The 25,874-nt window shown below is 40.9% G+C and overlaps 1 protein-coding gene across 2 annotated transcripts in view; it reads right to left on the reverse strand.

Moving 5' to 3' along the window:
- Positions 1–553: 553 nt before the first annotated feature.
- The window catches only part of RNF20 (ring finger protein 20), a 27,181-nt gene continuing 1,860 nt past the window's right edge, over positions 554–25,874 (reverse strand). The window contains exons 2-20 of one of the 2 annotated variants that reach the window (XM_083354517.1): positions 25,376–25,544; positions 24,714–24,881; positions 24,478–24,625; positions 24,164–24,346; positions 22,263–22,381; positions 19,497–19,643; positions 18,636–18,713; positions 18,389–18,508; positions 15,453–15,632; positions 14,701–14,836; positions 13,888–14,009; positions 11,994–12,382; positions 10,876–10,993; positions 10,011–10,160; positions 8,831–9,043; positions 6,836–6,961; positions 2,677–2,817; positions 2,083–2,184; positions 554–1,816 (exon numbers count right to left, since the gene is read on the reverse strand). In XM_083354517.1, coding sequence (XP_083210643.1) covers positions 1,640–1,816; positions 2,083–2,184; positions 2,677–2,817; positions 6,836–6,961; positions 8,831–9,043; positions 10,011–10,160; positions 10,876–10,993; positions 11,994–12,382; positions 13,888–14,009; positions 14,701–14,836; positions 15,453–15,632; positions 18,389–18,508; positions 18,636–18,713; positions 19,497–19,643; positions 22,263–22,381; positions 24,164–24,346; positions 24,478–24,625; positions 24,714–24,881; positions 25,376–25,504 — 2,946 coding nt within the window. In that variant the 5' untranslated portion in view covers positions 25,505–25,544 and the 3' untranslated portion in view covers positions 554–1,639. The remainder of the gene's footprint in view (positions 1,817–2,082; positions 2,185–2,676; positions 2,818–6,835; positions 6,962–8,830; positions 9,044–10,010; positions 10,161–10,875; positions 10,994–11,993; positions 12,383–13,887; positions 14,010–14,700; positions 14,837–15,452; positions 15,633–18,388; positions 18,509–18,635; positions 18,714–19,496; positions 19,644–22,262; positions 22,382–24,163; positions 24,347–24,477; positions 24,626–24,713; positions 24,882–25,375; positions 25,545–25,874) is intronic. The other variant, XM_083354518.1, reaches the window with a different exon arrangement.

Here is a 25,874-nt window from a genome sequence, read left to right on the forward strand (position 1 = left end):
AATGTATCGTGACTTTTTTTTTCATTGCCGGAACTGGGGTGGGCACGGCTTCCACACGATGCAACTGGCCCATGGGCCGGCAGTTTGACAACCCTGGTTTAAATCTATTCCCAGGATTGTAGCAAGAAAGGGCCGTACTTTTTTAAATTATTATTTTGTGGAGTATTCCACAAAGTGAGGTCTATACCAAAAACATTCTGTTGTCTTATTCCTGCCTTTTGGACCTCACAAGGGGAGAGAATTTTCAGGTGGTCTTCTCTCAATGACCAGGCCAGATGGGCAGTTTCTAACGTACTCCAGAACGGGAACGGGTTACCTGCCAAAGTCAGACCTTCCTATTCCCACTTCCCACCATTCCATTCAAAGTGCAAAAACGTCCTGGGCTCTCTTCCTTTAGTTAGATCTTAGATAATAGCTCTTTCGCTATAGTACGTACACAGATATACAAATATCAGAATCCCAATACGTCCATATCTTAGATCAGCCCACAGACTCTGTTAGCAAGAACAGTGGAGGCAAATTAATATTAATAACAACAATTCCACAAAGCAAAAACAAGAAATAACCATGGCAATTTATTGAAAAAAAAATGGCTATGAAAATCTCATTTTCATAGCAAAAGAAGAGATAAATAGCATTCAATAAAGCCTGGGCTGCCGTTTGATAATTCTGTGGAGGTGGCTTCTCTGAAACAGCTGTCTCTAAAACCTTGTTGTGGTCCAGAACGGCTTCCTTCACTGCACAGAAAACTTTCAAAGTGAAACTTGTGCATTTGAATGCGATTCAGTTCCCATTTGTGAATAGACTGGCTGCAAGAAAGCAAGGGCCAAATGCTGCCGATGGGTACCATTTGTGCTTACCGACAGTTTAAAAATTCTCCAGGCAATGTGTCAAAAAAAAAAGTCGCCTTTTCTCAAAACAGCATTAGGGTGTAAATAGGATCCAAAATTATGGATGAGACCAAGTATGTGTTTCTGCATTATCGGGACAGATAATGCATATGATGAAGAACTGAAATATAGTGAAGGCCACCATCTTCTCAATGCCTCAACTTCCAAGATGCACTTTGTTGGCAACTTTCGGAAAACGTGAGTTAAAGTTCAGTTTGGAATAGGATTGGTGCATCGCTGTCTTCCTTCTTTGGAAGTAGGAATGCCTTCTATGGGCCACAGCACTCCTCACACGCAAGCAGACATTAAACTGGGAAGCGTGATGACTGCAAAGAAGAGTTTCCTCTTTTATCCAAAACAGAGCAACAGTTGGCTTAAAAATCGTGAGAAAGCCAACTGAGCTATCCCGAGTCAATTTTCCAGTTTAAAGGTTGCTGCCTGGTTTAGTTCCAAGCCAAACGATGTCAACACTGATGAATCAGGGACCAATTGACTATCTGGGCCCCACAAAAAAGTGTATTTAACAAGTGAGAACTGGCTTGGAAATTGGCAGTAGTTTTTTTTTTTAAAAAAAAAGTCAGGAGAAAAACAAAAGAACACATACTCGGAAAAAAATAAACCAAGATGTTCCTTTACAAAGAAGTCAAAATAGGTGAATGGCTGGGAATGAGGAGCAGTATCCAGCCTGATGAGGAATGGCAGGTTAGGGAGTGGACAGCGGAGATCCTCTGGGCCATACGTATCCGGAATCAACCAATGTAGATCCGATGGAAGTCATTGGCTCCAAATGCAGCATTGCACTTGGGACATTTGCGCTGCCGAGTGTCATAGCGAGTCTTCACACACTCAAAACAGAAGACGTGAAAGCATTTGGTGAGCACTGCATCCTTCTTGCGCATGTTGCAGCAGGGGCAGGTCAAGCGAGCCTTTTGAGAAAAACAGGGCAGAGTTTAGGAGCAGGTGTCAACAGACAAGCCTCCCCTTTTAGCCTACGAGGGAGAAAAATGTTTGTTCTTCCTCCTGGAAAGGCCAGAGGGCGCTTTCCTTCCATAAAAGGAAATTTAAAAAGTTTGCTTACACAGTATATTTCCCAAATATGCCAGCCCCAACTCCACATGAGTGGCAATTATCTTTCTCCAAAACTAAACAAACCCAACACATCCAAGAATCTTTAGGCCCCAACATTACCTACCTTATAGTCTTTGATCTCCTCCATGAGGATCTCATCACAGTTGGGAATCATGTCTGGTTTCTTGGTTGTCTCCAGTTTTCTTCGGAGCCGTGAAATATCCTCCTATAGGAAAAATATTAGCCAGGTAGGCCTGTTATTCTCTTGCCTTTCAGATGGCAAAGAAGAACGTCGGGTTCCCATTATAATGAAAATAAAATCTGTCAAAAATTTTGGCTTTTACTGCCCTGTAGAGTTTCACAGAGATTAGAAAAAATCATGGATCTCTTCTAAGCTGTTAAGAAAATGAGAAAGCTGTTGTCCTTCCATTACTAGCGCCTTGTAGAACTCTATTGGAACTCAAATAATGAATTAAAACTGATATGTGAAGTGTAGGAGTTCCAACTTAGGTATTCAGCGCCAGTATTGGCTACTAACAAATGCAATAGTGGAAACAACTTCAAGTGAGCCATATAACAGTGACCAACTTATCAAATTAGAGAGGCCAAAACGCTGTCAGAAAACAAGAGGCAGCCATATAATCTGAATGAAAGAAACTGGAAATAAAGGCAGCTCGTGAGAGAGAGCTGGCCAAGCAAAGGACTGCATGCCAGTTACCTGGGCTCGTTTGAAGTTGAACATGTCTTTTTCCTTTGTTACACTATTCTCCACAATCTCATCCTGGAAGTCATGCAATTTCTTCTGCGCCAGCTCCAATTGGGCCCGAAGGTCATCAGCTAGCTGAGCAGCATCCATAGCCTGAAAAAAAACCCGTAATGTTTCCCCATTCCACTTATTGAAATTTACACAACAGATGGCAGCACTCCAAAGGTTAAGTCAGAAGCTCCATCTTGTTGCTTGGCGAATATATGTTGTTGTTTTTTCTGGAGAAAGACAGAAAGAAGGGAGGGAGGATGAGTAGTGACTATTGTAGGGTAAACAACAGGGCCTCCTTGGCCTAGGCCAGGGGTAGGCAACCTTGGCTCTTTTATGACTCGTGGACTTCAACTCCCAGAATTCCTGAGCCAGCATGGCTCAGCTTGAAAACCTCTCTTGTTTTCCCTCAGCATGGCTGGCTCAAGAATTCTGGGAGTTGAAGTCCACAAGTCATAAAAGAGCCAAGGTTGCCTACCCCTGGGCTAGGACAAAACATCTATTTCGAAGGCCGGTAGCCTTCTGTTCTGCTTGAAGATTAGATTTACACGTGCAGCAGCAGCAACATCAAAAGAAAATGAGGCAACCGAGGGGCCTGCAAAAACAAAGTTGATTTCTTTGGTTCTGACTGCAAAAACAAAGTTGATTACTTTCTCAAATTTCACTCTGCGGAACATGTGGGCGTGTCTGTTTCTTTGGTTTGAAGGTCCCCAATCCTTTCTACCCCTTTGTTCTGCAGATAAACATGGAAATATTGCTGAAACTCCGGGGACCGGGTGGAGGGGAATGGAATAGGATTAAATGGAATGTGTTAGGAAAGTTAAAGAGAGGGGAACCGGGAGAATGATGGGGGAGACGAATGAGCCCAAAATATAGACAAATACATTCTAGGTCCCATCTCCCTATCCCAGGGATAGGCAACCTTGGCTCTTTTATGAGTCATGGACTTCAACTCCCAGAATTCCTGAGTCAGCATGCTGACTCAGGTATTCTGGGAGTTGAAGTCCATGACTCATAAAAGAGCCGAGGTTGCCTATCCCTGCCCTATCCTATGCCAAAAGCCAGTCAGGCAACCTTTATGGAAAGCTCTGGCCAAGAAGACAACCTGCCACTTACCTTGTTTTCATCTCGGTGTAAATGCCTTTGCCTAGTTTCCTAGGCTTTTTTTTTAAAAAAAAAAAAACACTGCCCAATGCTTTGCTCCTGCTTTAATTATTAGGATGACCTCTGCTTTTGTTTTTTGTTTTTTGCATTTGAAACTGATTTATTTATTTATTTATTTTACCTTTTTACAAGCTGCCTTGGCATTCTAATGATAAGGAGAGAGGGTAGAATGAGGAAATAAATTCCCCTAAGGTTTACCATACAGAAATGGAAACCCTGACAGGGAAAAATTCCTGTGGGATCTATAGTCCCCACATCGTTCCTATCTTCCGGTGTTCTCTGTAGGCCTCAGAGATTCTACACTCCCCTGCTTTTGAAAATTCAGTGCTGGATGATTAGACTGAAGTCCAGGGGGAAAGAAAATTAAAAGTAACTTCGGAAAAAAGGTTCCTTTTCTGCACTGGTTAAATAGGACTGTTTAACACTTTTGTCTCAGCGACTGCTATCTCTGTCAAAAGTTTTTTTTTTATAATGGGACTAAAGTGTTAATGTGTTGTCCAGAAACGGACAGAGAGAAGAGATACAGAATTCTTGGTCAGGGGTAGGCAACCTCGGCTCTTTTATGACTCATGGACTTCAACTCCCAGAATTCCTGAGTCAGCTATTCTGGGAGTTGAAGTCCATGAGTCATAAAAGAGCCGAGGTTGCCTACCCCTGGTCTAGGCATTCACTCAAATCCTCAACTAGTTGCTGATTTACAAATTAGGGCAGCCGTAGATGTCCAGCCAATGGGACCTGCAGTTCATTATTATCTAAGGATCGAAGACGCAGAACTTTGGTTGACACAAACTTACAAGTTGCATTCCTGTTCTTTTCTGCATGTGTATTAACAACCAGTGCTAATGCACTAACCAAAATAGCAAACCCTCAAAACAGTATTATTAACCTCTCTTACGATATTCAACCCGCTTCAAGCTCATTCTGCTTTTCATATATCCTCACGACCTCGTTTTTGCTGGAAACCTTCAAACATTCTAATTATTTACCTCAGACCACTCGATTAATATATATTTTTTGAAGTTTTTTTCACTTTTGCCCCACACACTTGCTTCTTTTTGTCCGTGAAATCACTTTAAAGCGCTGCTTTTTTTTCCTCCTAATTACAGAATCATTTGTGATTTCTCAGCATTTCCTTAGGAAGGAGATTTATCTGATCTAGCTATCTCTCCCTATGGAGAGACACATTCGACAGGACTCACACAATTGGAATAGCTGTTTTTCATTTGGGTGGACCAACCTAAGTCTCTCAGGCTTTCAAATCAAATTTCCTCTGCCTTCTAGGGAACCTATTTGTTTGTAAAATAGAGACGTTTGCAGCTGTCAGTCCATTCCACTCACTCATATATTTCATAAATAGATTTATAGATAGCTTGATGATCAATGTTCAGTGACCATTCAAAGTTGCAACAGTGTTGAACAAATAACAGTCATGACCAGCCCATGAAATTGCAGTCATCACAGCACACACACACCCAGAGTCACATGATCAACAGGCACTTGCCAGTCCACTCACGTTTACAACTTCAGCTTGCACTTCAATTCCCATCTCCAATCCCCATCCCAGGTCTGCCTTTTTACCACCCTGCAACCCGCCGCTCCTGACGCCCCTTACCTCCGTGCACTCCACCGACTCCTGCTGGCCCTTTGTTGACACTAGGCGCACTTTGACAGCAACAGGAGAAAGGTTAGCTGGGACAATAATTTAGATGGCAGCAACAGAATACAGGATGGCCAAAATGGCAGAGATTGGGAGGGGAGGGAGAAAGGGGGGGGGATACAGTTGGCAGATAATTGAAGCGCACATGTTGTGATGGGAGAAACTGAAATGTGGAACCTCTGCCAGCTGGGAAAGAAGCAGCAGGATGGAGTGGGCAGTTAGTACAGGGCAGAAGTGCGAGGTCCTCGCCTGGTGACAAAATCAGTACTACTAGAACTGTGCCCATTGAGTGATGTCCTTATATGCTGCTTCGCCCAACGACTACTGTGCTTAACAACCGAAATTCCAAACACAATTAGGGTCGCTAAGTGAGGAACATATATATATATATATATATATATATATATATATATATATATATATATATATATATATATATATATATATATATATATATATATATATATATATATATATATATATATATGTATTTGTCAAGGCTTTTTGAATGGACCTTGCTAATTAACTCTTTCATTCCTGTTTTGGCCCGGCTCAGGGCTTATCCACAGGATATAGTCAACTATGACAGCTCATTATTTGTGCAAATTATTCAAATTGCTAATAAAGAATTTGGGAGGCTAAGATGATCATTTCGAACTTTTTATGTTCTCATCAGTTAGTCATACCCTTTATCTATATATATATATATATATATATATTGTAGCTATGGCTACAACACATGGAACTATCAGCAATTCATTTTTAACAACAGATACTCAGAGACAACTACATCCCCCAAAAACTCAAAGAAATACGTCAGACCTCAATACAAACAGACCGGTGATGCGCTCCATGAGCAGAGTGCAGACACCAACAGTATAAACGCGATCTCCCCACCCCAGCGTTTCCATCCTGACGACCTTGGCAGTTAGCCAACGAAAGCTTGATTTTATATATATATATATATATATATATATATATATATATATATATATATATATATATATATATATATATATACACACACACACACACACACACACACACACACACTCCCACCCAATCAGAACACACTTAATCCCCCACCCAATCAGAGCACACCTCCACCCACAGAACACACCCCCTCTGGCAGTTTAAAAAAGAGGAACAAACAGCCACTACCACATGCTTCTCCCAAGCTGAAGCCACAAGCCTGATGATGACGGATGGGATTCCGTCGAAACGTTGCTCCTACACCTTTAGTTCTACGCGGGGGAAAAACCTGGCAGAGCGTAATGGATATATATATATCCATCCACTCACTTTACGCTTGTTCATCTCCAGGGCCTGGCTTCGAAGGCCCAGCTCCTTTTCTCCAGTGCCAATGTTGCTTTGCAGCAGATGCTCTTTCTCCTCCAACTTCCGCACAACTTGCAGCTGGGCATCCACCTTCAAGAGGGAAAAACAAGGAAGAGGAAAGCATTCCACTTAGGATTCTGTATTTGCTCATCTTTAGGATTGGAACCCTTAGGTCAACTGTACTGCTCTGCTTGTTTTATAATGGGGATTAGGCTTTTCTGCCCATTATAGAACGAGAAACTACCGTATTTTTCCACTTATAAGACACTTTTTTTTCCTGCAAACACCCTGTTCAAAAATCAGGTGCGTCTTACACATGGAAAAACAATGGTAACCTCCGCAGACCAGGGCATGCCTATGTGGGTTGCCATGCCACCTGGTGCAGGTGTCAAGCCCCTGTGGGCTTGCCACCAACGGGCGGGGGGAGGGGGCAAGATTGTCAGCTGGCCGAACTTCTGGATTTGCCGGTTCAGCGGTTCGGCGCTCTGCCGAACAGCTGATTGGCACGGAGAAACTCACATGCCAGAGTGTCTTATACAAGGGTGCGTATTATAGACGGAAAAATATGGTATGTGCAGCCAACAGAAATCTTCCCTTTAGTGAATTCTGAAATGTCAAGCAGTCGTAGCGCACGTACTTCTAAGCAGGGCTACAAATTAAAAGATGCTCCAGAAATCAACCTCTACACTTAACACCATGTTCTGCATTCCAATGATGTCAAAAACATATGCTTAAAATATTTATTTAAGCTTTAGTCTACCACATACATTTGGGACAAAACAATAAGCCAACTACGAAAATTATGTCTCCAAAACACAAGAACTTTTTCAAATAGCTAATTTAGATTTTCATGTCTATGACCCAAATCATATAATTCAATATTCTTTATGGTATTAAGAAAGCACTGCCCCCAATTTCCCCTGATATGACTTTCATGTTTGCACTTATCAAACTGTTCCCCCAAATCCACCCTATATCCTGCTTCCCTGTAAATAATGAAGTTTCTTTCTGATTCTCCATAGCATTCCTCCGCAAGGACCATGCCTGGATCAAAAATCTATTATTGCTTCAAAATAGTTAAAGGTCATTTTCTGATGAATTGAACACACCCACATCCCTTTAAAAATGGCTTCTGAGGCATATAAGGGGCAGGTCATTAATGCAGGGATATTGCTGGATGAGCAGGGTTGAAACCTGTAGCTCCTTTTTGAGTGACTACTCAGAATAGTTGCATTCAGGGTATTGGAGGCTTAATTCATCTATTTGGGGAGGTGTTTTGTTGTCTGCGAAACAAAAAACAGTGTCCCTAAAAACCAAACATTTGTCACAAAATATTGGCAGCTTGACATGAGGGGGTGGGGGTGGGGGTCTGCAAATGGGACTGCAGTCACTCGTACTTACAGGTTGTCTAAGGTAAAGGTAAAGGCTCCCCCGCACATGCGTGCTAATCGTTTCTGACTCTAGGGGCCGGTGCTCATCCCCATTTCAAAGCCAAAGAGCCAGCGCTTGTCCGAGGACGTCTCCGTGGTCATGTGGCCGGCATGACTGAATGCCAAAGGCGCACGGAACGCTGTTACCTTCCCACCGTAGTGGTCCCTATTTTTCTACTTGCATTTTTACGTGCTTTCGAACTGCTAGGTTGGCAGAAGCTGGGATGAGTAACAGGCGCTCACTCTGCTACGCGGCACTCGGGATTCGACCCGCCAAACTGCCAACCACCTGATCGACAAGCTCAGCATCCTAACCCACTGAACCACCGCGTCCCTATACAGGTTGTCTACCCTTGTGTAAAAAGATACCCGATTACTGCCAAAGTGCTCAAAAAGAAAATTGCAGTAAAGTTGTGCACAACACCCAGTTTTAAGTTACAGTCTCTCACTGACGACACTTATGGGTTGCGTCAGAGAAGGCATACTTTGGGGATCCTAGTTCACTCCTCTTCTCACTGTCCCCACTTGCCTGGGTCTTCAGGGTAAGAACCTGGTCTGCCAGCTCCTCTTTTTCCTCTTTTAAAAGCTTGTGGATCTGGTTAGACTTGATGCGTTCCGACATGAGCTTGAAGTTGGCGTCATCTTTTTCCCTCAGCTGCTGCATCAGGCGGATGTTTTGCTCTTGCATGTCCTCAAAGGCCTGGCCTGTGACATCCATTTCAGATAACAAGGCTTCTTCCTCCTGCAATTTGAGAAGGAGACGGGAGACGGTTTCCACGTTTCCTGGATACTGTGCTACAAGTAAGTGAACGTGTGGGCACTCGACCGGAGGGGATATAAATGACGACTTTTGAGTGATGTCGTCAGGCAAGCAAATACAGGTAGCGCCTATTTAATAACCACAACTGGGACCGGCAACTCGGTCATTAAGCAAAGCAGTTGCCGGGTGAAACCGCAACCGGGCTTACAATCTTACTTCAGCTCTTCTTTGCTTTGCAGACCTTGCGAAGGTTGCCAAGGCAAGGGCTGGCTGCCAAGTTATGTTTTCATCACCTTCGCCAGCGGAAAGGGTTGCTGCACGAGGCGCTCACTAAAAGAGGACTATTTTTATATTGCAATCTATGTATTTACTTCAGACATCAGGACTCAAACTATGTAACAGCAGCATTTGCATAATGGCATCACCATAAGCAGGGGTAGGCAACCTCGGCTCTTTTATGACTCATGGACTTCAACTCCCAGAATTCCTGAGTCAGCTGACTCAGGAATTCTGGGAGTTGAAGTCCATGAGTCATAAAAGAGCCGAGGTTGCCTACCCCTGACCATAAGGATGTCATCACTGTGGCATCATCTGTTTGTGATGAAAAAATAAATAAACTATTGGGATCTTCTAGATTTTCTTTTTAGTTACTGGCATATAATTTAAACCAAAGTATTAATTTAAACTGTCTAATGTAGTATATCCTGGATTCTGCCTTTCTAATACGTATCATTTACCACAAATATGCATTTCCCTAGCTAAGTAGATGACTCCATTTGGACGTGGATAGTTCGTGGGGGTGGGTAGTAAGAAGACAGAAAAATATCGACATTCTACAGTCCAATCACCTCTTCTCTAGTCATCAAGACTAAATCAAAAGATTTAGATCCTTGAGGAATAACACCACCTGCTCTACTTGCCTCTCAACCATCTCATTACCACCTCTTACCTGTTTTGCCATGGCTAATTTCTTCTGCAAGTATTCTATCTGTTCTTCCACAGCCCGGATCTTTCGGAGAGCGTCCTCATCAGCCATCTTTTTGCTCTCTTTCTTCTCCTTATCCTCCAATTCCTTCAGTCTTTGCCTTAACTCTTCCAACTATACAAACAGAATTGTCCAGGAGAAAAGAGTTTTGTTTTGTTTTGTTTTTAAAAAAAATGGGGGGGAGGGACAGAAAATGAATATGCAAATAATAAAGGAGGAGGAGAGCTCAAAGAATCCTAAGATTTGTTCATGATTACTTGGAGGATGTAAAAAGCAGCTTTGACAGACCTGCTAATTAGCACTAGACAGAATGCCACCTTACAAAATTTCATTAAAAAAGAGGACTCAGCATCAACCCACTGAACTGTAGCACTTGAAGAGAGAGGAAGAGGAACCATATCACTGGTTTAAATGGGGAAAAAAAACCAGAATTTATTCCACTCCAGTTTGTGACACAAAAAGATAGTGACTTGTGGCACGTTCTTTTACATTCATTATAAGATCAGTACGTCGCTAAAGTACAATTCCCAAATCTTCCTGTTTTCCTGTTCTCTTTGGTTCTTGTTTTTTTCTTTGTTCCACGTCTTTTTAGACTGCAAGGAAAAAACAAGGATTCTTTTTTTCTTAATGGATTTGTAAGCCAAACTGTGTACATTTCCAGCTAACAAGCAGAATCTCAATGCTTGAAATATAGACTATTAAAGGACAGGCAGTAGACATTCAATGGAGATCACTTCTAAATTGACTCCCAAGTTTCCAGACTGCTTTATGACGCTTAAAAAAAAAATCAATAGTCCAATGTATTTTGGACCACATCAAACGTGATTACCTCAGCTTTAGCCTTCTTTTCAGCAGCCATCAGTTGAACCTTGTCTCTCTGCTCTTTGGGAGCAGAGCGGTACATATCTAACAATAACTTCATTTCTTTCTGGCTCTCTTGTGCCTTCCTGAGAACATTGTAAAATAAAACAGAATTTGTAAGGGTAAAATAGTATAGCAGTCTAGTCGCAAACCACAATCTAGCTCACGCTTTCCATTAAGTTAGGGGCTTACTGCCCCCAGGGCTGATGTTGGGGACAAAAAAGAAAAAAAGGCTATTTGTTTTGTTCTATAAGTGCGATGGAACAAATCAATAAATGATCTCGAACCCTAGACAGAGTCGCAACTGGAGGCTGCAACTTGCTAAGAGAAAATTTGCAAAAACGCTATGTGCCTCATAGGAGAAAACCTGAAAAAACACTGGCTGTGGAAATGTGACGGTTATTTGTTTTATCATCATCCCTTTGCAAAATGGCCGAGAAATTACAAGCTTATATAGCTGAAAGGCTATTGATTGGTCCTGAACGCTGGGAGCTTCTCACACAGATGCTTCATCGCTTCACTTTAGGCGCAGGCAGCCTAAAGCAATCCCAGGTGGCTTTCGCAAATCCAGGGATCTCCTTTGTAAACCGATAGTACCTGTAAAGTTTCACCCACCGTTAAAACACTTTTCAAGATCTAGGACCCAACTTTAATCCCCGTCCCTTTTATTTATTTTATTTTATTTTTATTTTAATTCCATTTATATCCCGCCCTTCTCCGAAGACTCAGGGCGGCTTACAAGCTTAGCAGTAGCCTTCGTTCTATGTATATGCCTGCTTATTAGGGCTTTCACACACACCCCCAAGCGGCATTATTACAAAGTCAGCTTAATTGCCCCCAACAATCTGGGTCCTCAGTTTACCTACCTCGGAAGGATGGAAGGCTGAGTCAACCTTGAGCCTGGTGGGACGCGAACCTGCACTAATTGCAGGCAGCTGGTGTTACTTAAGGAGGTATTAGCCCACTGCTCCACAGTGGGTGACACAGAAATGTCACACAAGGACCACAACATAACAAAATTATCTTCGGCTATTACAGTACAGTTCCCCAAGCAAAAAAAAAAAAAAAAAAAGCAGATCAACTTACTTAAGATCCGATTTCAATTGCTTGACCAATTCAGCTTCTCTCTTCCTGCCGTCATCGTGTTTCCCTTTGTCCTTTTCTTTGGTCGATTCTCGCTCCTTCTCTGACTCCTTTTGCTTCTGCTTTTCCCTTTCCCTTTCTTTCTCTTTTTCCTTTTCTTTCTCTTTTTCCTTCTCTTTCTCCCGTTCCCGCTCCTTTTCTCGCCTTTCTCTCTCCCGCTCTTCTTCATCTCGCTTCGCTTTAGTTTCCAAGGCATCCTCGGAGGGTCCCTTGGAAGCGGCAGCATGAGGAGGATGATCCTCGGCTTCCTGTTTGATCTCCGGGGGCTCCTCCTTGGGGTCTTCAGTGCTGGACTGGGAATGCAGGAGAGCACTGCCGCTGCGAGAACGAGTCTGCAGCAGAAGAACAATACATTAGGGATACTTCTGATATGGGTCTTAAAAAAAAAAACTTGTTCCTCTACCTTCCTTTTACAGGGTTAGGCCAAAACACACCAAAGCAGTTTCAAACGTGGGGTTTCCCTGTTCACCCAAATGGGAAAATAGATAGATCGTTGTATATTGAACAAGCCAGCCTGGCCTGATGGGTGATGGGTTTGGGTTTTATTGGGTTTTATTGGTTTTTATTGCTTTGCCTGATGGGTGATGGGTTTGGGTTTTATTGCTTTTTATGTATTTTAACTTATTGTTATAGTTTTTGGGCATCTTGTTTAATCTCTTTTAATTTTTGTATTCTTGTCTTTTAACATGTATTGCCCTGTTCACCGCCCTGAGTCCTTCGGGAGAAGGGCGGTATACAAATAAAATTATTATTATTATTATTATTATTATTATTATTATTATTATTATTATTATTATTATTATTATTATTATTATTATTATTATCCTTCTTCATGCCCTGTGTAGTCGATACAAGCAAATATTCTGCTCTAAAGATGGAATCTTATTGATAGCAGCAAGAACGCTCTGTACGCAAAAACAGAAAAGATAACTTTTAATTCCCACAGTAGATGGCTGGCTGGAATAAACGAATGCAATTAGCACCGAGACGGCTAAATGGACTGACCTAAACAAAGAATACGGCTAACTCTGGAAACCGCTTCTCGACTTTGTGCCTGGGGGTGGGGGGAAAAAAGTGAAAACTTTTTGAATTTGGGTTTTGCTGATTAGATAGATTTGTTATTTGTTGTTATAGAAAGGACTAGTAGGTATCATTATACAAAAGTAAAAAAAGCTGTGACTGTATATTATTATTTTAATCTACTATGCTAAAAAGGGTAGGAAGGCAACGCTATTCTTTCCTTTTCCCCTTTTTCCCCCCACTATTTTCATTAAAAAAATTTTGTATTTTATATTTTAATAAACTAATAAAACAATTTGGAACTTAAGGATGGAATATTACGGGAATTCTGAGATACTATAGTATAATGCATCCTGGAGGTGGGGCCAACCACCTTGAGAAATGAAATTTTCTGAAACAGGCTGTGTTTTGTGGTATTCTGGTCGCTACCAGACCATCACTGGAACATTCAGATTCACGTGCTCTGGAACAGAAAGAGAACCTCCCGAATGATCTGTTATCCAGATGGCCGCGTTTTCTGCAGACAACGTGCTTTTCTTTTTCCCCCAACATTTCATTTACTGTACTTTTCTGTAAAAATAGCCAGAATGGATCATTTAAAGAAACTAAAACTATTTGGGCAGTAGTTTAAAAAACATTTCTAATAGGAGTATTTATAAAATGATAAAGCACTGTCTTGAGGGGGGGAAAAAAGCACAGCTGGTCATGCAAACACTATCCCACACGCTCTTCAAACCTGAATTAACGCACACATCTTTTTTGCTTCCGTTGGTGTTTTTTTTTTTTGAGACAATCTTTATTTTCCCATCTCCCTTACCTTGCTCAAGTCAGACTGAGCCTCCCTCAGCTTCCTCTTATATCTTAGCACCTCCCCTTTTAACTGATGATTGTGATTTTGGAGACTGCTGATGAGGTGGCGCATCTCTCGATTGATGGGGCCTACAACACACACACACACACACAACAGATGCATTATATCAACCTCTCCTCAACTTTGCCATGAATAACCCTTCCTCAAATAGACTAATTCCTAGACTAATTGTAACAAAATGATGATTTATATTAGGGAGGACTAATACAAGCTTTCAAAACAAATGAAATGTCACCTCTCAATGGCCAAAAGACCCTCTTGGGCCTCTGATCATTTCCAGTGCCAGCAATGCTGCACACAAAGACAGCGTCGGGGTTTCATATTAATCACAAGAACTTTGGAGATGATCAAGTAGCAGCCATCCTTCAAAATGGTGCTTATAAAGGGCTTTGGTTCCTGTGATTCTAGCAATCCAATTACAAAAGGACCTATGGTTGAATAAAAAAAATATTGAAAGAACACACAGAAAGTGCCCTTAAAAAGCCCCATGCTAATAGATCAAAAATATTGTACTGGAGAAGCAGAATCCTCATGACTTACATCCATCCATCCATCCACCTATCCATTAGATTTGTCTCCCATCATGCTTGGGGCTTGTTTAAAAGTTCATCTAAATTTTAAAACTAATGGCCCTTTAATGTTACACTACAAAGAGCTATGTCACTGGTGAAGTTATGCAGTGTTGAAAAGATTATTTGTGCAGCTGGCTTTGCAAAATCAACAAAGTAGGGTTTCTAGGAAAGACCTGGTATGAAGTACCTGCTTGTTCGTTAGCTGCAAGAGTCTGTTCAAATTCAATCCGCAACATCTCATATTCCTTGCGAACCTGGGCAAGAGTGTCTTCCAGCTGAATAACCTCGGTTCGTAATTTCTTGTGTAAACTGACTTCATCCCGCTGGAAGACAAAATGATAGTTACTGCATTGCTGCTGCCATGATGAAGAAAGGCTGTAGGTATACTTTTTAGAACAGGGGGTCTTCAAGCTTGGCCCTTTTACGACTTGTGGACTTCGACTCCCAGAATTCCTCAGCCAGCGTGCCTGGCTGAGGAATTCTGGGAGTCGAAGTCCACAAGTCGTAAAAGGGCCAAGTTTGAAGGCCCCTGTTCTAGAACCATAATGAGTATTCCCGTAACAGTTTGTCTGAAACTGTCTTTTTGACATCTAAATATGGTATCATCCGTTTCTGTCTGCACTTTTTTTTTTAATTCTAAACCCTTTCTGAGGGATTTGGCCAGAAGAGTTACTTGCTTATTTATCTACGAATAGCTTTTGTCTTTGCAATCTCCACCTGATTATCCTGATGATGACACACAGGCTTTAAAGTTTGTGTTGCAAAAACCGTTTTCACCCTGAAATGTTCCAGGCTAGCAAGAGCCACATATCACGTAGCTGGGATCAGTAGGAGCTACTGTCCAAAGCATTTGGAGTGAGCAAAGCTGCAAAAGACACAACACTCGTTTTCTTATATTTTCAGGACAAAGTAGGAGACACAAAGGGAGAAGGCCATTACCTCAATCAGTTCCACCTGGCGCTGGTGAGTACTTCGGGTACCGTGTAGCAGAGTGCGGGCTTCATCCAGCTGTGATTTTAACTGGAGGCTCTCATTGTATAATACAGAGAACTGGGACTGCATGCAACGGTATTCTGGAGTTTCCTTCACTACCTCTTCCACTGCTCGCCTGAGATCCACCTGGTTGGGCCCATGAAAGAGAACAGAAGTGATTCACTTATACTTGACAGAAATAAAGGCAACAGAAATGCAGTCCACAAAACACACAAAGAAAGCAACCTGAAAGTTAGGCTTAGGCATTACCCTTTCATTCGTAACAACAAGGACAATCCTTGGAACCAAGCCTAGCTTTTCTACAAATTCTTCCCATGGTCGTTTAATAAAATAAAATAAAATAAAACTGATGTCATGCTTTTACGCAAAATCCCAAATGGCCATTAAAAAAAAGAGAACACTAAACCATGAAATCTGGCAATATAATCTGAAACGAGTCATAATTCTTAAATTAAAGCAAATAGATGTAGTAAACATTTATGTATTACTCTGATGAGATATAAACAACAGCCTGAATATTTTGTAGCAAACTTTATATGTGGCATAATAAAGAAGGTGCAACATGATTTCCAAACCATTTTACTAGTGTCTTGAAGGCAAAATAAACAGAGAAGCTAAAAGAACAGCAGGAGAACTTCTTGAACTGAAGTTCAGACACTTGTATTCAATTCAACCACGAGATATATCACTGGATATTTTGATGCAATGTATTAAAACTAGAAGTTTAGGGTACAATCAAAATCGTGGTTTTTTTTAGTCTGGAGAGATTTATATTATTAATCTATTTGATAGAAACTAAGAAGAAACTTCCGGACTGTTAGAACAATTAACCAGAGGAACAACCTGCCTCCAGAAGCGGTGAATGCTGCAACACTGGAGGTTTTAAGAAGAGACTAGACAGCCATTTGTCTGAAATGGTATAGGGTTCGACTAGATGACCTCCAAGGTCCCTTCCAACTTTATATTATTATTGTTGTTGTTAACATCTATACCGTGGAAAAACTCAGAAAAAAAGCAAGCTGTGTGTTTGCAAGGAATTTATAGCCTTGGTTCACAATTCTGTCTATATATCTATATCGCAGATTCTCAGTCTTCGCAATGTGTGACTCCCAGAATTCCCCAGCCAGCATGTTGGCTGGAGAAGTCTGAAATTTGAAGTCCAGGCATCTTCAGGCTGCCAAGGCTGAGGAACACTGGTCAATATTAAGGATGCACCCTTTAGGTTTGTTTCTTCAACTGATCATTGCCTACAAACAAAATACACTGGAACCAGTCATTTATCAGTTTAATTTAATTTAATTTAATTTTTAATTTAATAATATTTCTATACCGCCCTTCTCCCTGAGGACTCAGGGCGGTTTGATGGCATTGCTGAAACCCTGACACCTCAAAGACACACCAATATATACTGCTCAAAAAAAAAATAAAAGGAACACTTAAACAACACAATGTACTGTATTTAATAGTAGGATGTCTTATCTTGTGTTCCCTTTATTTTTTTGAGCAGTGTACTTACCCCAGGAGCAACAAGTGTTCAACACTGCCACTCCCCCACCTGCAACATGGCCCTGAATGCTTGATTTTTACTGAGACCTGATTTTATTTTATAGCATATGAGTGATGTCACCTATTAAATGTTGCAATTATATCATTGCAACAAGGATAATTTCAAGACATTTTCAACTGATCGATAATCAGTGTTATTCCTACTGTATATTCCTTGCAATAAAATATGTATCACAACATGTCCCTAATTTCAAGAGACATTTATTAAGTTCTCTAAGGCAATGGAATGATCTTAATATCTTACGACTGTATTTTTATTTTCCCCAGTAAAATCAAAACACACCGCATATATATGATACCATATATACAACATTACTCATGTATATTTTGGGCATCCTATAAAAAGAACTATGCAGATGGACACTATGAGAATATGGACAATTCAACAGTCATCTAGTTAAAGCTAAGCAAATTGTGGCGGGGGTGGAGTGTCGGAGACTAGATGGAAGAGTGCTTCAAACCTTAAATATCTGGCTTTCAGCTGTATGAAGAAAATATATATTAAATAATGTATGTAATAATCTTGTCATTAGCAATCTGTTTCTATTTTGGAATAAATATCAGAGTAACATTTAAGATAATAAAGACAAAGTATGTTGCTATTATTTCCAGCTTGCTTTGTTAGCCCAGAGGGGGGCAGCATTGCATCAATTCCAATGAAGCTAACATACTAAAATCAATACAGCAAGTAGAAAATGTGGAGTTATACACTCTTGCAATACTTTTTTTTTAAAGCATGTGATGTAGACATTTTGACTGCTTATATATACACTGTTTTATTCCTTGTCAGCCACCCAGAATTTGGTTTTAAGAAGGGTAGCTATACAAATGTTATTAATAAATATATTCACTGTACAAACACAACGATCTGCCCTTTATGTGAGTTGCTGTGGTTAGAAGGGGCCACCTTTGGATCCCAAGAGATATTCCCATCGGCAGTGATCTACTGAGCCAAAGCTGAAAGTCTCTTCCTGGAGAGAGCTGCTTTCAGTTCTCGGATTGGTCTGTCTCGTCCATTCATCCAGACTGACTACTACTATACTTATGAATAAGCAGCAGCCGGTATAAAGGTTTGGGGTTAGGACTCTGACCAAAAGCCAATGACCTAAACTTCTGGTGGTGTCCTCCAAGTGCTGCATAGATTTCCTCTCACATAAATCCCTTCGTCCATTCAGAAGACACACTTGGAAAAACTGCTGCTAATTCTGACTATTAAATGGACCCCAAGATGAAAGCCTTTCTGGTGGGTGAGTGAACCACGCTTACAAGTTTAACTCAGCTTGCAGATTTTTGGGAAGCACATGCCCCATTCCTACCTTTAGCTTGTCGTTCTGAGTTGTTACCTCCTCAAGATCCTGGCGCAATTTTTCTAGTTCACTCAAACGGTTTTGGGCAAGCTCCTTGTTTTCTTCAAGCTCTGCATTCATCTCCTCAAACTGCAAAATGAAAGAACACCAGGACCACCCATTTATAACATCCTCTGCTTTAAGCTCGCACTCTGTTCCCCCATGCCACAGTGCCTCTATTTTTTTAAATAACCTGCAAATGAACCTTGAAAGTTACCTTTCGAGAGTTGATTGTGATTGTACCTCCATAGAGACTGCTACCTGCTCCATATACCTTGTATCCTTTTGAGTTTACCTGAAAGGTTTACAATTTAAAAACACAAATATTTCACAGCAGTTATTAACAGGGCACTATTCACAAAGCTGCCTAACGTGCAAAATGAAAACTTTTCCAGTTGGAGTTAAGGGCTGATCCTCACTGCCATCATTAAATAAAGTGCCCCTCGTGGAGATGTGTCTAGATGATGCAAAAAAAAAGTGGATTACAGAAATATTTAGCTGTGGTTCATGAAGAAAAAAAACCAAATTAAAGACTTTACTCTGACTCAAAACAATTTCAAATGAAGTGTGAAAGCAAGCCAAATTCCAAAATGTTATTCAAACCTGAGTAACCGAGCACATTGCTTTTAGAAGAGCATATTTATTTATTATAATAATACAATTTTCTTTCTTTCAGGGAAAGGCAGGAAGCTATTCAAAGCGCTACCACAAGCTATTAGAAACCTCTTCATAAGTGAGCAGCCCTCATCATCTGTCCAAAAGGAGTTTCCACTCACTTTCAAGAACAATTTTCCAAGAGGAAATTTAAAGTAGGAAGCCATTTTTTCCCCCTGAAAGGCGGTATATTCACATTTTTTTTACATTTTACTTTCTCTAATTTCATCCACTTGGGGTTTCCAATTCTCATTTTAAAAAACCCTGCTGTGCTTCACAATCACTGTGCAGCTTCAGAGACCTTCACTGAAATGCAAAATGCCTATCTAGGTAGGAAAGAAAGTCCAAGTTGATGATCACATTTTCACATTTGCCAAGAAATATATGATATGTTCCTATTGTTTAATCTGGGACTGCCACTTACTCTTTCCAGAACATCTGCCAGGTGCCTGTTCAGCCTCTGTTCTCGTCTGCGAATTTTGTCCGTATCCCACTGCAAGTCATCAATTGTAGTCTCTAGCACAGATACACGAGACTCTGCTGTCTCTACTTTCCCTTGTAATTTAGAAAACTGAGGCAAAGAAATTAGAAGGGACAGAAGTTAAAATGAGGTTCCTGTGTTTACTCTGAGTGACTACACACAAGTCTCGAATTTTACTCGTATACCTTCACCAAGGGTGCCACATGCTTGCAAACAAGGGAATTTTCAGGGGCTACTAATGAAATTTCCCTCCTTGCCCCTCCCTTCCAATGCACCAACAGCCTATCCCGTTCAGGATTTCACTGCAAATTCCCCAACCCACACACTATATGCATCCTATGAATGACTTGTTTCTGTGCCAGAGTGTTGAACGCAGCTCTAAAAACGACTTTCCCAGCATGAGAATCATTTCAGTTTTAAAATGCCAGAGTTACAGAATGCCTTTTCTAAAGCAAATGTTCATGCTGACTAATAATTATGGGATTGTCCTAATACAACAGGAGAACAATGAATTAAACGACAGGCAGACTTAAAACGGAGAGGGCAGGTTTCTCATGTACTAATTTCTTGTTTAAGAAAGGTATGTCATGCTTCACCCTTACAAAAGAAGGCATTGCTTTGACAGACTCACAGTTTTTTAACTGAATCTTAAAAAATATTTAAAGCACATTTATAGCTGAAAGCAAGACAGAGAGAGAAAACTGAAAGTAACCAAACTTAATTGTTAGTGAGTAGGATTAAACGGCAGGGGACGTGGTGGTTCAGTGGGTTAGGACACTGAGCTTGTCGATCAGAAGATAGGCAGTTTGGTGGGTCGAATCCCGAGTGCCGCGTAACAGAGTGAGCGCCTGTTACTCGTCCCAGCTTCAGCCAACCTAGCAGTTCGAAAGCACGTAAAAATGCAAGTAAAAAAATAGGGACCACTACGGTGGGAAGGTAACAGCGTTCCGTGCGCCTTTGGCGTCTAGTCATGCCGGCCACATGACCACGGAGACGTCCTCGGACAAGCACTGGCTCTTCGGCTTTGAAATGGAGATGAGCACCGGCCCCTAGAGCTGGAAACGACTAGCACGCATGTGCGGGGGAACCTTTACCTTTACCTAGGATTAAACAGCACCAGACTAAAATGATCATTAAAAGTGAGGAATGCTGACCCCAAGAACCAACATCTTAAACATCAAGAAACAAAAAAGAAACCAGTGCAGTTCAGAGAACAAATGACATACAGTAAACAGTTAGCACACTACAGAGAGGAGTACTGTATTTTGACTTTGCTTTCATTTCCAAATGCTGTCCAGAAGCTTCCCCCTATTGTCCATGCGGCAATATACAAGGCAGGAAGTGAATTCTGTGGCCAGAATCTCTTTTTCTTAGCTAGAGTACTTATAGCCTCTGTCCTCCAAGACTAATGCAAGGTACAGAACTACCTAAGCTCCGATCTTTTAGAGACAATGCAACCCTAACCACAATATACTGCACTTCAGTCTAAAACTAGCTTGATGGTTCACATTTTAATTCACCTCCCTGTATTACTGCATCCATATTCTCCATCTAGGACCCAAGCATTTCAAAAAAGCCTACCGCAACCATTGACGTTGACAACTGTAATGGGGAGATTATATTAAGTAGCTTTTGCCTAAAGAACTAATCGGGGAGCAGTAGGTGTGAAACCTTACCACCAAAGTGAGTGGCTGAGATTGTCAATTATTTGAGGGTAAGTTGAGAAGGATATCAAGTGCCAAAGGTGAAACTATAACTTGGTAGGGATGAGAAGCCAGAATTTTACATCTCGTGCTCCTAGCATAAACATTTATGAGGAAAAACTGTTGCTGTTTTCCCAATAATATCTGAACAAACAGAATATCTGAGTGCAGCCATCCGCCCCCACTTCTAGTAACCTCCAAAAGCCTATTCTTACCCGCAATCAACATAAGAAGCTCCGAGTAGCAGAGTATTTATTTAACTTGGTGCGTTGGTGAATTCTAGAGTCTCGGAGTGTTAGAATAAAAATAAATTTAAAATTAAGGGCAAATTATGTTATTTGCGCTTCTCATGGTAGCTAATGAATGAGAAAAGACCCACTGTACCCAAAGGATTCGCAACAACGAACTGCACTCGGTATTGTTTCAGCTTTATTAGTGGTGTGACACAGACAAATGTATACTATTCACCTAATAATTGGCTGGCACTTAGGAGAGCTTTGCTTCCTTGTTTTTTCCTGTTTTCTGCTTCACACTCTGCTTTTACGTTGCACAGCTTAATAGTTTGCCCCCTTCCCTTGAACATCACCAAGCTATTCCTCTCCTTGTTGTTGTTGTTAGTTGCGAAGTCGTGTCCGACCCATCGCGACCCTATGGACAACGTTCCTCCAGGCCTTCCTGTCCTCTACCCTCTTCTGGAGTCCATTTAAGCTCACGCCTGCTGCTTCAGTGACTCCATCCAGCCACCTCATTCTCTGTCGTCCCCTTCTTCTCTTGCCCTCAATCTTTCCCAGCATTAGGCTCTTCTCCAGTGATTCCTCTCCTAGGAGACCTCAAATTTTACACCGCGTAGGTTACAAGGCCAATCAAATAATATACAAGTAAGATTCAGCAGCTTAATTAACATCCTTCTCTTTAAGGTCTTTTCCTTTGCCCCCTAAAATTCAGGCCACAATTTTCCTGGCCCCATCATTTCTGCTACATGGCTTCCTGGAACCTTTCCTTGTACCTCGTGAGACATAGAGCGATGTTTCTCCTGAAGCAAATCAGCCAGTTCCTGCAGCCTTCTGTTCTCATTTGCTAGAAAGGAATTCAGCTCCTGAACAGCCTCTTCCATTAGAGATACATCTGAAGATGACCGGGGGGGGGGGGGGGGGAGGGAATAAAGAACACTATTATATTGCAGCTATCAGGCCTCTAAATATTTTCTTTAAAAAATAGAAATAAACAAGACACAGTGATTTGTTATATTTTTCATAGAAACTCAAATTGTTTTTATTTTTTTAAAGCAAGTTTCTAGCCTTATAGATTTTAAGAACAGACTTCAGAATGATGGGAACAATTCTAACCTTGCATAATTTTAGAGTATTGTTTCAAAAAACTGGGTAACTAAAAAAAAAAAGTAAAACAAACAAGATGACAGCGTTCTTCATAGTTTTTACCGTTGAAATTTGGGAGTAATTCCGACAATAAAATTTGGAAATAACCGCTTGTCCAAAAATAGATCTAATGAAGGAATGTATAGCAATAGCACTTAAAACTGAGATACCGTTTCGTAACAGTTACAGTCCTCTCTAAGCGGTTTACAGAGTCAGCATATTGCCCCCAACAATCTGGCTTCTCATTTTACCAACCTCAGAAATACTGTAAGACTGAGTCAACCTTGAGCTAATTAGGACTGAACTGCTGGCAGTCGGCAGAATTAGCTTGCACTACTGCCTTCTAACCATTGCGCCACCATGACTCTCTAATGTATGTTTTGATTCTGAGTGGCCATCTATGCTACATCAGAAGATTTTAGGATTTCTCTTTCCTATAGCATTTGATTGCTTTTCCTTTTTGTTTCTCTTTTCACTTTTACAGATATTTCTAAATATATTTACAATGGTATAAATAGCATTGTAGTGAACTCTCCACTATTGCACAGAACTAAAGTACAATACATCAAATGTAATATAACTACAAATTATAAAATATATAAATAACCATTGTAGATTCAAACCTCAACCAGCAAAAGTCTACCATGAATAAGTTGGAATATTGATGTTTGGTGCTATCTACAGAAAGCAACCAAAATGAATGTTTTTCCACTGGTTTACTTAGGAGTTCAGCTAACCCAGAAAACACAATATTTAATTCAGCAATACAAAGATGGATCAAATTTAGAAAGCAACTGAACCAAATAGTGCCACGTGCATGACAGGAACAGTGCAGACTGGATATAGAGCAGGTTAACCTGCAAGTAGTTTGGACCTAAGCATGTGAGAATAGACACAATAGATCCCCTAAACTCCGCTGAAGATGTTACCTAGCCTGGTAACAAAACGTTCAGAACTTAACCCACGAGCTCGGAGAACGAACCTTCAGCCTCATCCTACACCCAAGCTACAGATATTCGCCACTATTGGAAACAGACACATCGTTTAATTTGGAGGACAAGTGGCAAATCACCAGAGCCTGGCCTTTCAATTCCCAGTTCCAATAATATAGTGGACTCAAGGAGATCAAAAACATCTTGTTGGATTGATCATCTTCAGACAAGATGGGCAATAGCCAGGAGTGATGGGACTTGGAAATCTAGTAATATGAGAAGGATCAAAAACGTGCCCTTGATTTAGTTTATCATGTATGCAAAATTCATTTTATCTGACAATTCCAGTTTACTGCAAGGCACAATCTTCCCTATTCTGGCAACTCTCCTGATCTGAAGTTGCAGTTCCAGACAAATATCTATTTTTAGCGTAATTTCAAAAGAACCAAGTACTACAAATCATTATTTATTTGACAAATTGGCAGTAAAGTCAATGGACCAGCTACAGATTAGCCCATTTTTTCCTGAAAAGGTTCTCTAAATACAAATGTTTTGAAAATGTAATACAGTATATCCCTAAGTTCTGGAAAATGCCATACCTCCACTGTTCAGCTTCTGGGACAGCACATCCACTCTCTCCTGAAGTTTATCATACATTGTCACAATCTGCGTGACTGCACGGCGGGAAGACTCAAAACGCTCCTGTAGTTGGGATTCCATTTCCTCACTAGTGCTACTAGCCAGTGTAGCCAGAAAGGAGAATGCAGGCTCAAATATTTCTCCTAAATTACGATAGCGCAAGAAAGTAATTACCACTAGATGCAATCTGGATCGAAAAGATGAAATTATTTCATACTACCACGAGATCGTAAGCATCTGTAAAACATCCACCACCCTGTATCAAATACTTTACCTCGATCCCTCTCTTCTTTGCGTTCTTGGTTGCTGTCCGAATCAGGCTCCGGTTCGGGTACCACCAATGCTTTTCGCTCTGACAGGAGATCCCCAAGGCCTTGGTCCAAGTCATAGCGTTTTAAAATGATGCGAATGTTCTCATCAAACTGAAAAGAGGGTATGTTTCATTTATAAGAAAGTTCGCCAGGCAAAATTGAAGGGATGGGACCAGTAGGAGAAAGAAATGCAACAGACCTGGCTCCAGTAGCGGTTGATGATCAGTAACGACGCGTCATCCGTGGCTTGACGCTTTTCCAGCTTCTCTATATGCTCTCGCAGCTCATCTTCAATAGCTTGCCGTTGGTCCAACATCTCTGCCAGCTTTCGGTTCTTAGTCTGGAGTGTGCGAATGTCCAGTTCTTCCTGAAATACAGCCAACATGGTATAGTGATTACAATGTTGATCTAGGTTTGGGAAGAACAACTATTCATTTCAATGCATGTCTGAGGTGGTAAGTCAGCAGTAGGCATCCTGACGGCCTCCACATTTTTTGGACCACCATCCTTTGCTACTGAATTCCAAAATATCTGGAAAACACTAGGCATCTATATATCAAAATCCAATTCATAACATCTCACACTACAGCAAAGGGGTTCTCACACAAGGTTTCTCAAATATCCTCCTTCCTATAAAAATTCATAAAGAAAATTAATATGAAAGGAAAAAGAGATAAGGACTCATAATTAATCATCCACATCCTATCCTAGCAACAAGTTTATCATTTCCATGAGAGTTAGACCCAAGTCCACCCAGCTTTGGGATAGAATTCACCCCAGTGGCTATGGGAGTCAAGGAGAGCACAACAATCAAAATATTCCATTCCACAGAAAGAGTAAAACCCAACACGAGATACAAACCGTTGAGGAAACGCCACCAAGCTTAATAGTCTCCACAGTGGTCTCTGAGTCCTCAACTCCTGCCTTTTTCTCTGGAGGACCTGATGGGCTAGTCTCTGCAGCCCCTCGTTTGTTCCCAATCCCAGACATAGTTACAGAATGGAGATTCCCACTTCTCCAATTATTTTTCCTGAAAGAAAGAGAAGGAACGTTGTAAATGTATGAATTTTAATTTTGCTTCATTGGTCTTATTAAGACATATTTCCAACAATCAGGAAAAAAAACCTAAATAAGACATCAAATTATATTTGAAACAAAATTTAATCTCCTCTCTTGTGTTAGAGTTTTTCCATCTGAGGCCACACTGGTTTTCAATAAAGGAAAAAAACCCTTCTCCTTCCATCTTGAAACCCACAAAATGATCTCACAAATGCTTGTTCGTTTAATTCGCTATTTACTGCTTTTTTTGCCCATTACAGATCTGTTGACAAATTCCCTGGGAATCAGAGCTGAAAACATT

Source organism: Vipera ursinii, assembly GCF_947247035.1.
Source record: "Vipera ursinii genome assembly, chromosome: 2".
In the NCBI taxonomy this organism is placed as follows: domain Eukaryota; kingdom Metazoa; phylum Chordata; class Lepidosauria; order Squamata; family Viperidae; genus Vipera; species Vipera ursinii.